The sequence below is a fragment of the Antechinus flavipes genome, chromosome 5 (assembly GCF_016432865.1).
Source record: "Antechinus flavipes isolate AdamAnt ecotype Samford, QLD, Australia chromosome 5, AdamAnt_v2, whole genome shotgun sequence".
Classification (NCBI taxonomy): Eukaryota; Metazoa; Chordata; class Mammalia; order Dasyuromorphia; family Dasyuridae; genus Antechinus; species Antechinus flavipes.
In genome coordinates, this window is record NC_067402.1 from 33,377,830 (window position 1) to 33,393,306 (window position 15,477).

Below are 15,477 nucleotides of genomic sequence, written 5' to 3' on the forward strand. Positions count from 1 at the left end.
GGTAAAACACCAGTTTAGGGAGGAAAAAAAATTGCATTTGGACGTGGAATATTGTAAGGCAGGCTTGTAGAAGTTAATAATCATAGCTCCTTTTTTGGCTTTACTCTACAGTTGATATTAGTGGAAAAGAGTAATCTTGATAAAAAGTGGTTAAAATAGGCACATTTATTGTTAATGAGACTCATAACCAAAAACAGATGGGACCACAATCAATGCTAAACCTTTAGTTCTCAGCATGCTACCCTAGAGTACAAGGATAAATAACCATTATTTCACAAACTTTACAGTCATTCAACTGACATTCTTAAGGTTGCTTGTAAACCTCCAGATTAACATTTTCCTCTCCCTTTCCCATCACCTTGACTCTATAGAATGACGGGGTTTATTCTGAAGCAGGAAAAAAAAAAAATGTTTACAGCAAATTCTATTGTGATGAGTTATCCCTTAGATCTGGACCTAAATAACTTTAGTGTTATTTTAAAAAATTGCATCGAATGTTTTGAATTGCAAAGTACCTAGAAGAACGTCCCAATTATCAAATTCACTTTACTTTTTCTAAATTGTACTCATAGTAATTATAGCTACTACAGTAATTCATAAAATAATTCTCTTCACCTATTTCTGATGACCATAGTTTTGCCTATTTTGTACGTAGTTGCATAATGATCACATATTGTCTTCCTCATAAAGGAGAAGATACCTCAAGTCTAAAGATGTAACATAATTCCTATATCTACTACTATTAACTATTTCTCTAACCTATTTTCTGTTTATTTCTTTGAAATTGATTTTTTAAATTGCCCTTTTTAGGCAGAGAAGTTGGTAACTTATACAAAATGTTTAGCAAATTTTTAAATGTTTTATACATGTTAGCTATCATTTTAAATGAATATATTTTTTCATCTGAAGATTAGAAATTTAATGTAGTCAGTGATTGTTTTAGCTAAACTCTACATTTAAAATTAGAGAATACATGAAAAATATTTTTCCAAATGTTTGGCTTCATAAATTATTAGTACTTTTATATCATGAATAGGGTACTAAATTTTAATTAAACACATAAGGACTGTAGTACACCAACACCTAGAATGTATAGATTTTAAATATTTTACTTCTCTCTGTTAGAGATGTAGCTTCATGAACACAGATGGGTTCAGTCACATCTTGGACATAGACTTGATTGCATTTTTAATATGTAATAGGAGTCTCAGGATCTCAGTAGGAAGAAAACTCTTCTCCCATGTTAACATAGAAAGTAAAAGAGGAAAATAGAAAGTTTCCATTGGGAAAATAGAAAGTCTTGATGAACTTGCCAACTATCTCAAGAAATAGGCTCTGGGGGGGGGGGAGGGAGTAAGAGGTGGGTATATATATCTTTTACTCCAAGTCTATTGTATCTTGCTTAAAGTTTTAGTATTTGACTCATTAATGAACTTTTAATTTTTAATCACTTTAAAGTAGATAAAAATCATTGTTTATGCCATGCTTTAATCATTTTATAGTTATGTTTGTTCCAGATATAAATTCATGTATTTAACATAGTTCTGTAAATAGAAAATAAGACACCTTTACATATATATACAATACAAGCAGTTAGGGGAAAAATGAGCAATTTCAATTATTTTATTTTTCTAATTTTTTTGCATACATTGGGATCAGGCAAGTGCTCATTTTAAAGAACATAAATTAGAGAGACAAAAATCTTCCAGATATTTATATGCATATATATTTACACATGTGTACAACTTTTTTTTTTTTTTTTTTAAACATGGCAGGTGATTTTTAGAGGCGGGACTGAGTATGGATCATTTGAACGAGACAACTCAGGGGAAAGAACATTCGGAAATGTCTAACAATGTAAGCGATCCGAAGGGTCCACCAGCCAAAATTGCCCGCTTGGAGCAGAATGGGAGCCCATTAGGAAGAGGACGACTTGGAAGTACAGGAGCTAAAATGCAAGGAGTGCCTTTAAAACACTCTGGACATCTGATGAAAACTAACATTAGAAAAGGTAAATATCTTAAAGATACAGAATACTATCCAAGACCATCCTTTGGATTTCCTTTTCTTTCATTCTGTTTCACATTGCTTGGCCCAGATGTAAACCACCTTTGGGCAATATGAACTTCATATTTGGGTGGAGCATCTTCCTCTAGCGGGTGGAGTCTTTTGACTTTAGATTTCTGTCTCAGTCTTCTAAAATTCCAGGAACTCTTGTGATGCTGATGGATGTCAACCTAAGGTAGTATTCAATAGAAATGAATATCTTAGGACTTTATATTATTGGAATATTAGCAGAGTTTTTTCATGAGACTAATTATTGGGAAAGTATCTATTAACTTTTTGGAGGTGATTTCACAAATCACCTCTCCTATATTGCTTGAAATTTGCATTATTTTGACATCCATTTTTCTAGTTTAATCTTTAAAAGTAGATTCTTTACTTAAAATAGAGGAACAGATAATTATATTTTCTAGTCTCAAATTTGTTGTAATTGGGCATTTTCATTAAGGGTGTGCAAAGTTAGACCAGCTTCTTGGGATTCTATTGTGTGAGTGTTCATATAAATAATTTAAATTAAATTGATGATAATGTCTTAAAACTTTGGCCGTATTCAACAAGATGATTCATGTAAGGCAAGGCATAAACTGAATATAATTCAGCATGTCTTATAATGGTCCTTGTTTCTCTGTAAATTGCTATATGTTTATAATTCAAATTTTTCTTGCATTTGCTAAGCAGTCTAAAAATGCAACCTTTTAGCAACCAAGAATATTAAGTAGATAAAGTTAGAAGGCAGTGGAATTTCATTGTGTTTGATGCATAACATTTATCATACAATCATTTATTTTTTCCTTGGTTTGGCGAAAACAAAGAATATATTGATCCCGAAATGAACAGACACAGCAGTCCGTATTGTTAGATCTTTATCTATTAAAAATGGAAAAACAGCACTTCAGCAAATTCTTTGGCCTCTGCTCATGATTACCCTATTTATTGATTGTTTGCCAAGAATGTATGCATCTTAAGAAAGCCAGGGTAAGAGCATTAAAAATATAATTTATTACGGCTTTTCAAACAGAGTGCATTAATATTGTACTGTGAAGCACTAGGGCTCTATAAAAAAGACTTTCTGACGCCTGCAAACATATAAGTTCCATAAATTCCTAAATAGGAGATTTCAGCTGTCTCTGGTATTATGTGATATTTGCACAGCAAACTTTAATGCCAGGACAGTTTTAGACAAGGATTCTCCAGACTTCACTGCTCCTTATGGCAGACGTGCTGTTTACACAGACTCGTAAACCTTCAGCAAAAGCTCTAGCCCTGCCTTCAGGTTGAAGTCATGATGTATTTTTAGCATTGAACACTGACCAATGTGCTCCTCTTTAATACTAGAAGGTTATAAAGTTGCTGTACTTGGAGGATTAGCCAAGCAGCAGCAAGAGTGATCAGCCAGGGCATCGGGCTGGCTGCCTTTTACGTAAACAGGAGAGCAGCAGTGACAGTTCACTAAGAGATTTAGCTGCTTGGTTTGCAGTCAGATGATCCTTGTGTTTCACTAGCAATATCTACCTTTATTATCTCCAGTATACATCTAAATCTGCTCAGTGTGCTCCTAGTTCTGTGTCTAAAGACATGCAGTCTATTTGAATAGCGACATAACCTATAAACATTTCCCAGCTGCAAGGAGCAGCATAGAGAGTAGCACACTTTTGTATCATTACATGAAATGAAAAATCAATGCATGTGCTTTTGTTATATTAACCTAACTCTTTGAAGTCAGGGGGACAAGAGGGGGAGGGGAAACCAAAGTCAAATATTTTCACTTCCTGCCTAAATGCTTTGGGTTCTTTCAGAAGCACTTATAAATACAGAATTTTTCTTAGTTTAATAAAAATGTTTCTTTTCAAGAAGGGAGATGCTAGAAAGATTGATATTTTCATCTTTTGTGCAGGATTTCTGCTTATTTGCTTGTTTTTTGTTTTGTTTTTTTTTTTTCCTGAGATGGCAGGTAAACATTATAGTCCACCTTAAGAAACCTTATCTTAGAAAGAGAAGCAGTGATTTGTTAGTTTTGCAAAAATACTATAGAGAATAATTTAACCAATGAAGAAATCACCACTTTTTCTAGGGTCTCCCCAAATTCTTTTTCCTGACCAATCTGCCACTTACATAAAATAGCTAAAAGAACTATATGAACATTGGCAAGCTTTTCAGCTGGCTCTCCATGCTGAGCCTGTTGGGTACAAACTCACCAAAGAGGTTTGTGAGCTTTTCCTAAGCAAACCTAAAGGGGTTAGTTTGTCAGAGCTACATACAAATCTCTTATGACAGGTCACTGAAGCTTCAGTGTAAAAATCTACATGTTGAAAATGTCCCTTTTTGGGTTCCTTTTTGTTATACAAAAACATTAATTGAGAATTGTAAAGGCCACATCTATTGGCAATATAAATCATAATTCTAGCTACAGTACATATTTGACACCTTTGCAAGTTAGGAGGCTTCTGTGAGTGCAGAGGGCACTACTTATGGAAGCATTAACATTGTCGGACTAATTGGAGATCCTGGGTGCCCTGTTAAAGTAACCCTTGTCATCATTTATGCTAAAGATGCTACCCTTCTGGCAGCTTGCCACAAGACAGTTCTTGTGCATCTGCTTTTTAACCCTTTTCTTTTAACCAGTAAAATGTTAATGATAAGGTGCTCACCCAGTGTACTAAGTACAAAGATGGTTCTTTTTTTTTAATAGTTGCTGTTCCGATAATGAATAACCTAAATTTGCTATTTTCTTGGTCACTGAGTTTATTGATAATACTAAACTAAGTAAATTAATGTGGAGAAGCAAAAAAATCTCAAATGTTACTTAAATATTCAGATCTTAAAACAAGTCATGAAAAGGTTCGTTCTTTTTTTTTTTTTTTTTTGTTAATTCTTTGGACCAAAATAGGAATATTATCCAAAAAAAAAAAAAAATGTTTCATGTTATTTACATATAATATATTTTAGCAGACAGTATAAAATATATAACATGAAAAGTTATATTTCTCAAATATATAATTGTACCTTAGCATTCAAAATATATTTGAATGAAACAATATCTTGAATAATTTGAATAAGATTTTCTTCTTTAATAACATAGTTGGATTAGAACAGAGACATCACCAAAAAGAAACAAAAGGTTCAATTTAATGATGTTGACCCAAATGAGATCGTTTAATATTAACAAAATTATCTAGATGGGATTAAAATGTCTAACACACAAGACATCTGCAGTATGTGTTTGGGCTTCTCAGACTGCACACCAGTCACAACAAATCAGACAGGACAGAAGCAGCCAACTTATTCCTCTCCAGTCAACATTGTTCTTTTGCTAGACAGGTAATTGAACATTTTTTTTTCTATTTAGAAAATATTGTTCTATAAATAAAATAGAACAAATTGTATAGGAAATACTTTGATTTCCATTTGCTTATTTTTGGATAATGATGAAAATGTGTGTGTGTGTGAATGCACGTTTGCTTCAATGCTGTTTACCTTACCAGTGTAGTCCCCGTTTCCCTCTCACTGCTTCAAAAACTTCCTCTCACAACTCCCTTATACCCCATCCCCCTTCTGAGAATGGGTTGGTGAAAATTGTTGGTTTGTGTGTTTTTTTTTTTGTCTTTTTGGCCTTTTTGATAGGAACAATGCTACCTGTTTTCTGTGTGGTGGAGCATTATGAGAACTCCATTGAATATGATTGTAAGGAGGAACATGCAGAGTTTGTGTTGGTAAGAAAGGATATGCTTTTCAACCAACTGATAGAAATGGCATTGCTCTCTCTTGGATATTCTCACAGCTCTGCTGCCCAAGCCAAAGGTAAATAATACATCTATCCAATTGGAGAAAAAAAAAGTCCGATGTTTTATGTGTACTTTCTGGAAGAAACATTATGTGTTTTTTCTTCTTAGACATGCATTTGAGATGGGATTCTATTTTTGTTAGTCTGTGACTTTAAAAAATTGGCTTAATTCATTTTGGTTTAGTTAACACACATTTTGCTCATGTGGAATGTTGAGGTAGATTTTTTTTTAAATTGCTTCAACTGAATCATTAGTATGCTTATTGACCTTAATAATCTGCTCCACTGAGGATCCACAAGGAAGTGTCGAGCATATTTGAGCAGATGGACTGTTGAGAGTCAATTTGCATTTATGACTGAATATCTAGTTCTGTTTCTTTTATTCTGTTTCTGATGGTTTTATGGGCTGTAAAGTATTTTTCAGTGCTGGTTCCCACTGCAATAGGGATTCTTATCTAAATTGTAAAGTCATTTAGAACTGGTTCAGTTCTGTTGAATTAGAACTTTCTGAAAGTTGGAGAAAATATGACCTTATATAGAAATTTTGTTGATGAGTTTTTTATTTCCAGAGGGTTAAAAAAAATCCTAACACTATTTCTTTTATAATCTGGAAAGCTAAAATGTAAATGATTTTATCCTCATACTATTTTTTGGATTAAAATGATCCAGGTAGGAATTATGGTAGGAAAGGGAGGAAAAGGGAGGAAGGCAACTAAGGGGGGAGGAGGGAAGATCCTGGTATAATTTTTTGATTAAAGGGTTAAAGTCTACACTCTCTTCTCTGTCTGGTCAAGGGCTAATCCAAGTTGGAAAATGGAATCCAGTTCCACTGTCCTATGTGACAGATGCCCCTGATGCTACTGTTGCAGACATGCTGCAAGACGTGTATCATGTGGTCACACTGAAAATCCAATTACACAGGTGAGTCCGGAGACAGGAGGCAGAAGGTGAGAAACGAACCCTGCCTCCCTAGTCCTTTATGGCTCCTCAGCTTCCAAATAAAATCTGGCATGGTTTTTTTTAGAAAACTTAAGTCCAAATTAATCTTGTCTTACTGTTCTCCAACTTACACTGTTAAAGAGAACTTTCCCCCCTTCTTCTTCTAGCTTTTAATTGATTGGTTTCTGTAGGTATCATATTGCAACTCTGCTGCATTTAGTCAATTAAATGATGCATTACAAGAAGGCATTTTACATAAAGTTTACTTAAGAGAAAAATATTTTTGCATATCATGAACAGTGCCATCTGTGTACATTTTGTGATAGAATGACTTCTTCACTATGACTACATCCTTATTATTTTTTAAGTCATGTGAACAGCGATGAACGGAAAATAGTTAATATATTAATGCTTTCCCTGATCGGTCATGAGAAAGCATTACACCTTAAATTGTCTTACCAAGCGCATCAGAGCAGAAAGGTAGAAGTAACATGAAAAAATAGTCGCCACATGCAGCTGATGTATAATTCATGCATCAATACAGCAGATGTGTTGTATAAAGTAATTAACTAATCGGAACAATCAGGAGACCGAGAGCAATCTCCAGATGCATCTGCTTGATGCGCAAAATGAAATCTGTCTGTCTTAAAGGAATGTTCTGCAGCAGGATGCAATCTTGTAATAATCCCCTTTCTAATCTATGTCTCAAATAGTTGCCCTAAACTAGAAGACTTGCCTCCTGAACAATGGTCTCACACAACCGTAAGAAATGCTCTGAAGGACTTACTGAAGGATATGAACCAGAGTTCATTGGCCAAGGAGTGTCCCCTTTCCCAGGTACTTAGCCTAGCATGTGATCAATAATGAAACACTATATGAGGCAGCCCCCATTTGGAGAAGGGATATTGCTACATTCTAGAGCAACTGGTATCAGAAGACCTAATTGGCCAGAAATGCAAATGGGTTTGACCACTTGGCGCTCTTTTAAATATACTTGATTCATATTTCATGTAACTTATATGGGATTTTCCTTTGGGAAAATTTAAAGGAAAATAGTAAAAAAAAAATTTTTTTTTTAAATCAGCTCAAGAGAAGACCATTTCAGTGAGTTTTTGCTTTTTCAATTTTCAAGTATTTTAGTTAGGTCTTTTTTTTTTTCATAGACGACGTAAAGAGATTCTCATTGTTGTCAAAGGGTCACTAAATTTAGATGACTGTTTAAGTAATCTTTGTTAGTTTTAAATATAACTCACAAAATAAGATAATCTAGGAATGCTAGCAAGTTAAATAAGAATCGGGTTTTAAGCTACAATGAAAAGATGCTATTTACTCAGAACTAGAAGAAAGGAAACTAGTCTAATAGAAAGGGAATCTCTCTGTTACCTATTTTTGGCTAAACTTGAATACTTATATGTCTTTACACTTAAAAAAATCTTTTTTTACTCATTTCTTTGGCATTGATTTAAGTTTCCTTGAAGTATACAATCTTATATTCCTTTGTAATATTGATGATCAGTGGTCAGGAACCTTAAGGAGAGACTCAAATTTATTATTTTATTTTAATTTTTAAACATGAATTTTGCTAAGGGTAACTGAAACTACCAGTAGAAATTATATTGCAGTTTGGTGCTTATGATAAATTTAAAAAAGAGTTATTTTTGATAATGTAGTTTAATCTCCTTTTTTCAACATATATTCATATCTTGCTATAATGGGAGAACTTATATTGATGCTATAGGACCATATAGTAAACATGTATGTCATAGTAAGGTCCTTTAGGTGGATGAACATTTCATTAGCTTTTAGAACAGATAGGTAATTATTCTGAATTCCTTTTTTTTTTTATGTACCAGATTACATTAGAGTGAAACCTTGATATACTTAACTGTATTCTTCCAGAATTTAAAATTTTACCATTATTAAGATTTTAAAAGGAAGTTTTGTAAAGCTTTTTGAAATGTCTTTATAAATTGAATTGGCATGCAGTTCTGTGTTTCTGGAATAACCATTTATAGAATTGGAAATTAATAATGATAATAATAATAGTAATAATTCCCCATGTTCCATCTGCTTAGTTGTCTGATAGGTGCCTATGAAGTAACCTTGTGTGATTTAGCATTTGTTCAGCCCTGGTGTCATCAGCTTTGCCAGCACAAAGAGAACATGACAGAATGAATTGCAAATGAATGCTCAAATTTTGACTCTTAGTATATTATCTTAATGTGTGCAGTAGCTGCATATTAACCACATGCATGCTGTATTTCATAAATCACATAATTGAAATGTTGAAATATTTCTTAACCATATTTCTCAGTTTTCAGTTATAATTTCACCAAAATTCTTCTCTTCCACTCTCTCCCCAACTTTTAAAGGAGAAAGTTAGTGATTTTTATGAACATTGAGAGTCAGGTTGATGGTTAAACTGGGCAATATTTGCACGTTCACATGGGAAACTCAGTTTTGTGAACAATTCCAGGAGGTGCCTTGAACTGCTCTACTGAAAACTGAAAGTTAAAAATGATCTGAAAGGTTCTCTTAGTCTCAAAACTGAGGAACATATGAAAACTAAAAGAAACTTCTCAAATGCTTAAGTCTTTTAGCCAGATGTTGGTTATAATCTCTTAACTTTGTGGTGTTCTTCAGAAATGAATTGAAATATCTTACCTGTGTTGACGTAGGGAATGTTGAGCTAATTCTTCAGCGGTCTGAAAGGCAAAGGCGAAGGCAAAAATCTCCCTACAACATGCTGAGTTAGGATTTAAAAGTTACAAAGGTGATGTTAAATTGGGAAATGAATGAAGTATAGTCAAGTATTAAAAGGAGGAAAAAGAATTACAAGAAGTAGAACTGTTCTTGTGTTCTTGTTTATTACTATGGGAATGACTTTAGTGATCTCATAAAAATTGTAGTTGGCGACTATGGCATTCTGGTGGTCTTCAGCATTGAAATCAGGGCATTCATTTAAATTTCATTGACGACTTTATATTTGCTTTTGTCTTTTGAGAAAATTACACACAGATCATCAGTGGCAGCAATTCAAAGTCAGGTCAGAATTAAATTGGGTTGGCTTTTCAAATATGCCATTTGAGATGTGGGGACATGATGTGTATGGATGTCCTCCAAATTTGGAGGGGTGATTACTTTTTTCTAAGTGGTTAAAGCCTACATTCAGATCTTTTTCAGTTGTTCCTTTTCCCTGCATCTCATTTTTCTTGTTCTCTCCATGTTCTGTGACTGTTTTACCCGCTATGGAAAACTGCTGCCCAGAACATTTTAACTGAAAGTTCTTCTTACCAATTTATTTCTCCATTCTTTTCCTTTCATCCTCTCTATGTCTTTTGGTCAAGGAAGAGGAACTCTAAGCCTTCAAAGGCTTTTGCCCTGAGCTATGTCCTTCCTATTGTCCTTCCAAGGAATGTCTCTCCTTACAGTTAGGATTTGTTGAAAAGGGCATGATAGTGAAAATCTGTTTCTTAATTTGAATCCTATCTGTGATTTGAGTATATATGCAATCCTAGCATATTGATAAGGACCCAACATCAAAACACACTAGATTTTTGAGATATCAAGTGACATTTCCTGCCTGTGTATGATTCTGGAATGGATGAATCACAGAATCTTGGAGTTGGAAAGAGCTTCCGAGGAGACCGAGCTAGTCCACCTGTGCAAAAATCCCTTCTACAATTCTCAATAAGGGATCTTCCAGCACTTGCTTGAAGACCTTTATGGGAGGGGGAAGAAATATCATCCTGAGTTAGGATAAGAGAATTGTAAATAAAGACCCAAAAGGAATTTAGTGGCCATTATACCCAATCCCCTTAACTTTAGAAATGAGCAAACCAAAGTGCACAGAATTTTTCCCATTTGCCTAAAGTCATAAGAGTATTCATTCTGCTGTTGGGCCAAGAGGAAGAAGTCAAATCCTACATCCTAGATAGCCCCTCAGATAATTGACAAAAGCTATTATGATTCCCCTCGCCCACATCTTGAAAAAAAAACCCACATTTTTTTCCCTACATTCATATTACTGAAGAGAAGATTCTAGCATTGTCTGAATTCAAAAACACAATGAAGCTTTATTATGTTGCTTGAAGCCAGAATCCAACCCATGTCAGATTACCTACAGGGAGCCAACCAGGAATGTTCCCATGAGCCTAGGGTACTGGGCAAATTTTCCAATGAGTAGAAGTTGGCTGTTACTCCTTTGTCCTCAGTACCACCTCTTTAAATTCTAAAATAAGCAAGTTTTTCTAGCAGCTCCTGAATAAATGCCTAACTACTCTATAGATAATCTTATATTTAGTTCACTCTGCTCATTCCTTGAGTTTCAAATCCTTGCTACAAATTTAAAAACCATTATTCATTCTAGATATACTTTTATGGAAGTATCAAAATATAGTAGAGTGCTAGGTTTGGAGTCAGGAAGACTTGAATTCAAAAACTTTTCCAGATGTCTCCCTCAATTTCCTTAAATGTAAAATGAGGATCATAATAGCACCTACCTCAGAAAGTTGTGGCAAAACTTAAATGAGATAATATAAAATTCTTTAAGGAACTTTAAGTACTCTATGAATGCTTGCTCTTGTTATCATTACCATTATTATATCTTCTATGGAGGACTTATGGAAGGACATAGATAAAAGATTTTCAGGATGAAAATGTATGTCTTTGTGTGTGAGAGAGAGAAAGAGACAGAGAGAGCCAGAAACAGAGTGGGAAGGAGAGGAAAGGGAGAGAAATAGAGAGAAATAAATACAAAAGCAAGAGAAGGAAAGGAGGGGAGAGAGACAGACAGACAGACACAGACAGAAATGGGAGAGCGGAGAGGAGAGAGAAGGATGGGGGAAGAAGCAAAATTGCTTTTTGCATCTGGGGAGGAGACAGCCATACCAAGGAAATTTCAGATCTTCCAAAGTAATTCATGCATAGTTAATTTTTATATAAAAATATTTGTACTTTATGTAAAAATTACTCATATTATTTGGCTAAATAGCCTTCTAATGGATAACAACAAAATACTTTCTATACTTCTCATGGCATTTCTGCCAAAATCAAATAACATATGAAGCATCATATATTTTGATTTTTTAAATTATAATAAAAAATTGCTGTACATTTGTGGTCGTATCAGCACAAAATTGCTGTGGATACCTAAGCTTAGAACTGTGTTTCAACTAGCTAGCATGGGAGAAGAAGAATACTAGTCTGCTTTTGGAAAAGAGGGCATGAGAGGCTGAGTGATATAACGCAAAGAGCATAGGCCTTCAGATCAAAAGATTGGGGTCTGAGCCCTATTGTCTCAGACAGGTCATTTTAGGGATTGCTGGCTTTCCTTGTTTTTAAAATGAAAATGATCATTTTTGTGCATTCTCTTCCTCTCTCCCCCAGTTGTTATGCAAGTGATTTATAAACGTAAAGTCCTCCATACATGTGAATTCAATATATTATTAGTTATGCTAGTGCAGTGGATAGAGCCAGAGCCGAGGCTCTAGAAAATCTGAGTTCAAATCTTTCTGCAGATACTCATTAGCTTTATGACTAAGTCACTTAACTCTGTCTCAGTTTCCTCATCTGTAAAATGAGGATATCAATAGCATGTGAAACCTAGGATTATTCTGAGGATCAGATAAGATAATAATTGTAAAGCATTTAGTACAGTGCTTGGCACATAGGAAAAACTATAAATGCTAGCTATTATTAGCTATCGTAAGAGTCTTTAAAATACCATTTTTATCACAAACCTCATCTTAAAGAAAAATCCCAGTGTTCCTTTGATGTGAAAAGGAAACAATAAGTTTTGGTGATTTTTTTTTAGAATATAAAATATTGAAAGTTTAAGTGTCAATACTTCATAATTATATATTATACAAAAGTGCCCTTCAACATGTATTATAGAAACTGTAATCTACATCTAAATATAGTTAACATGTGTAATATGGTATAAAATGTTCCTATTTATATTTGATGTTAGAGCATTCCTTATATTCCCTTTATCAGTCAATAAAATTGCTCCTATACAAATTAAACTAAATTTGTCAGTAAAGCCATAAAATTGCAGACAAACAAGGAGACAAAAAAAAATCATAGTATTTAAATGGTTTTCTCCTTGATATTTGATTTGTAAAAATTTTACTGTAGATATAACTGTACTAGACAAGTTGTTAACCATAAGGACAATGTAAATGATTAGGTGACTGTTTTTGAGAAGATCCATTTCATCTCCATGTTGGGGGGAAAATTCTCTCAAAATTAGTTTGTCAGTAGTGTTTCTTTTATTTACAAAAGCTATCTAATGTCTCAAAAAATAATTACACTTTATGTTTTTACATTTTTTGAGTATAAATTAGGAGAAATCACTTTCTGTATTTTCCTTTCATTGAGAATATTTGCTTTATTCCTTAAAATGCAGGTATTGCTTATTTTATAGGCGTGTAAAAACAAATATAGGAAATTGATTCTTGATTCTATAACAAAAATAATGCAGAGACCAAGCCTATCATCCAAAATGCCAATTTTCCATAAATCTAGAAATCATTTTACATTTAATTTATTGGTAAGCTAACAACATGGTTCTAAAGACTTATAATAACTTAAAAATCATAATAACATTTCATGAATTGAATGATCATCATATAGTTTTGGCCCATTGTTACAAATACTTTCTTTTCTCTGATTTTCTAATTCTACCCTTGTGTTAAGCCCATTAGAACCATTGTCAAAACAAAAGAAAAATAAACCTTGTAGACTTGAGAGAAACTCTGGGTTCAGAAGCAGAAGAGAAGTTTGCCCTGCCTTTTTAAAAAACAGAAGACAGATGAAAGGAACTACTAATAAGCTGGGTCAAGGACCTAAAAATCACCTTCCAAGAGTACCCAAATGTTCCTCCTCCTGTATCTCAACTCAGTATTCACACTCATGCTAATAATATTAGTCCTATAATCTAGCTAGATTGTGGGTTAAATAGATTTTTTTTTGTGATGGCCTGGGAACCTTACCACCATTAATCACACTGGAGCTCAGAATACATTTTCCTATACAAACAAAAGGCCCGTTTACCATCATTAGGACCTAACGCATTTGTAAGTATTTGACTCCATGTATACCTGAACACTTGCCAATTATACTGAATGTTACTTCTCTACTAGTAATAATTATTCTTCTTAACCCTTAATGCACAGGAAATAAAAATTCCTGAGACAAGAATCCCTGTAACTTAAAGAAAAACAAAATATTCATTTGAAAGAAATTGAATTTGGTGTTTAACTCATTAGATTTATATATTTCTCTTCTGTGTGTGTACTCAAACTATGATTTTTATTGTTTTGAATCTTCCTATAAGAATATTTTTTCTAATAAGGCATTTATTTGACTAGTTACTTTAATTTTTTTCTTTTTTTTCTCTTTCTTTCTTTGTTCCTTCCTTCCTGCCTGCCTTTCTTTCTACCTTCCTTTCTTCCTTCTTCATTCCCTCCTCACTTTCTCCCTTCCTCTTTTTTTCTTCTCTCCCTCCTTCCCCCTCTCTCTGTTTCTTACTTTCTTTCCCTTCTTTCCTCTCTTCCTCCCTCCCTCTTTCCTTCCTTCCTTCTTCCTGCTTTCCTTTTTGACAGGAAGAGACTCATTCTGACTTCTTTGAAAGTAATATTAACTGATTACAATTCTTTTGCTAATCTAGTAACCTGGATCAGGGAGATTGACTTCAGAGAGGGAAAAGGAAACTTTAATTTATGAAATTTATGAGATTTGGATATGGCTTACCATGACAATCAGATCTCTCAAAAACCACAATAATAAAATAGTAATGAATCTCCTTTATATAGTGCCTTGAAAGAAGATCATCTCACAAACAGTTACATGAGATAGGTAGTATTCAAGATCCTATGTCATACCGTGGTCTGATAATGCAATACACAGTAAGGATCCCTTAACAAGTCAGAAGTGAGAAATTTCTGTCAAAAAAAAATAAACAAACAAATAAAAGCCATTCAGACATGGAATTAATTTTTTTAAAATTATAATTGTGTTTTATTTTTCAAAATACAGGCAAAGATAGTTTTCAACATTCACCTCGCAAAACCTTGTGTTCCAAATTTTTCTCCCTACCTCCTCACTTTCCTCCTCCTCTGGACAACAAGTAATCCATTATAGATTAAACATATGCAATTCTTGCAAACATTTCCACATTTGTCATGTTGTGCAAGAAAAATCAGATTAAAAGGGGATAAAAAGAAAGAAAATAAAAAACAAGCAAGCAAACAAACAACAAAAAGAGTGAAAATACTATTCTGTGATCTACATTCAATCTCCATAGTCTTCTCTCTGGATGTGAGTGGCTCTTTCCATCACAGATCTTTTGGAATTGCTTTGAATTTCCTCATTGTTGAAAAGAACTAAGTCTATCACAATTGATTATCACATAATTTTACTGTTGCTATATACAATGTTCTCTTGGTTCTACTCACCTCATTTAGCATCAGTTCATATAAGTTTTTCCAGGTTTTTCTAAAATCATCTTGCTCATCATTTCTTACAGAACAATAATGTTTCATTACATTCATATACTATAACTTATTCAGCCATTCCCCACCTGATGGGCATCCACTCAGTTTCCAGTTCCTTGCCATTACAAAATGGACTGCTAAAACTTTTTACACACCTTCGGTGTTTTCCCTTTTTTATTATCTCTTTGGGCTATA

The 15,477-nt window shown here is 33.7% G+C and overlaps 1 protein-coding gene across 8 annotated transcripts in view; it reads left to right on the forward strand.

The window, feature by feature from the left end:
• SATB1 (SATB homeobox 1) overlaps positions 1-15,477 on the forward strand; it is a 117,318-nt gene that overhangs the window by 24,153 nt on the left and 77,688 nt on the right. For all 8 annotated transcript variants that reach the window (XM_051963062.1, XM_051963060.1, XM_051963059.1 and 5 more), the window contains exons 2-5: positions 1,776-2,011; positions 5,686-5,862; positions 6,640-6,766; positions 7,498-7,621. In XM_051963062.1, the coding sequence (XP_051819022.1) occupies positions 1,801-2,011; positions 5,686-5,862; positions 6,640-6,766; positions 7,498-7,621 (639 nt within the window). In that variant the 5' untranslated portion in view covers positions 1,776-1,800. The remainder of the gene's footprint in view (positions 1-1,775; positions 2,012-5,685; positions 5,863-6,639; positions 6,767-7,497; positions 7,622-15,477) is intronic.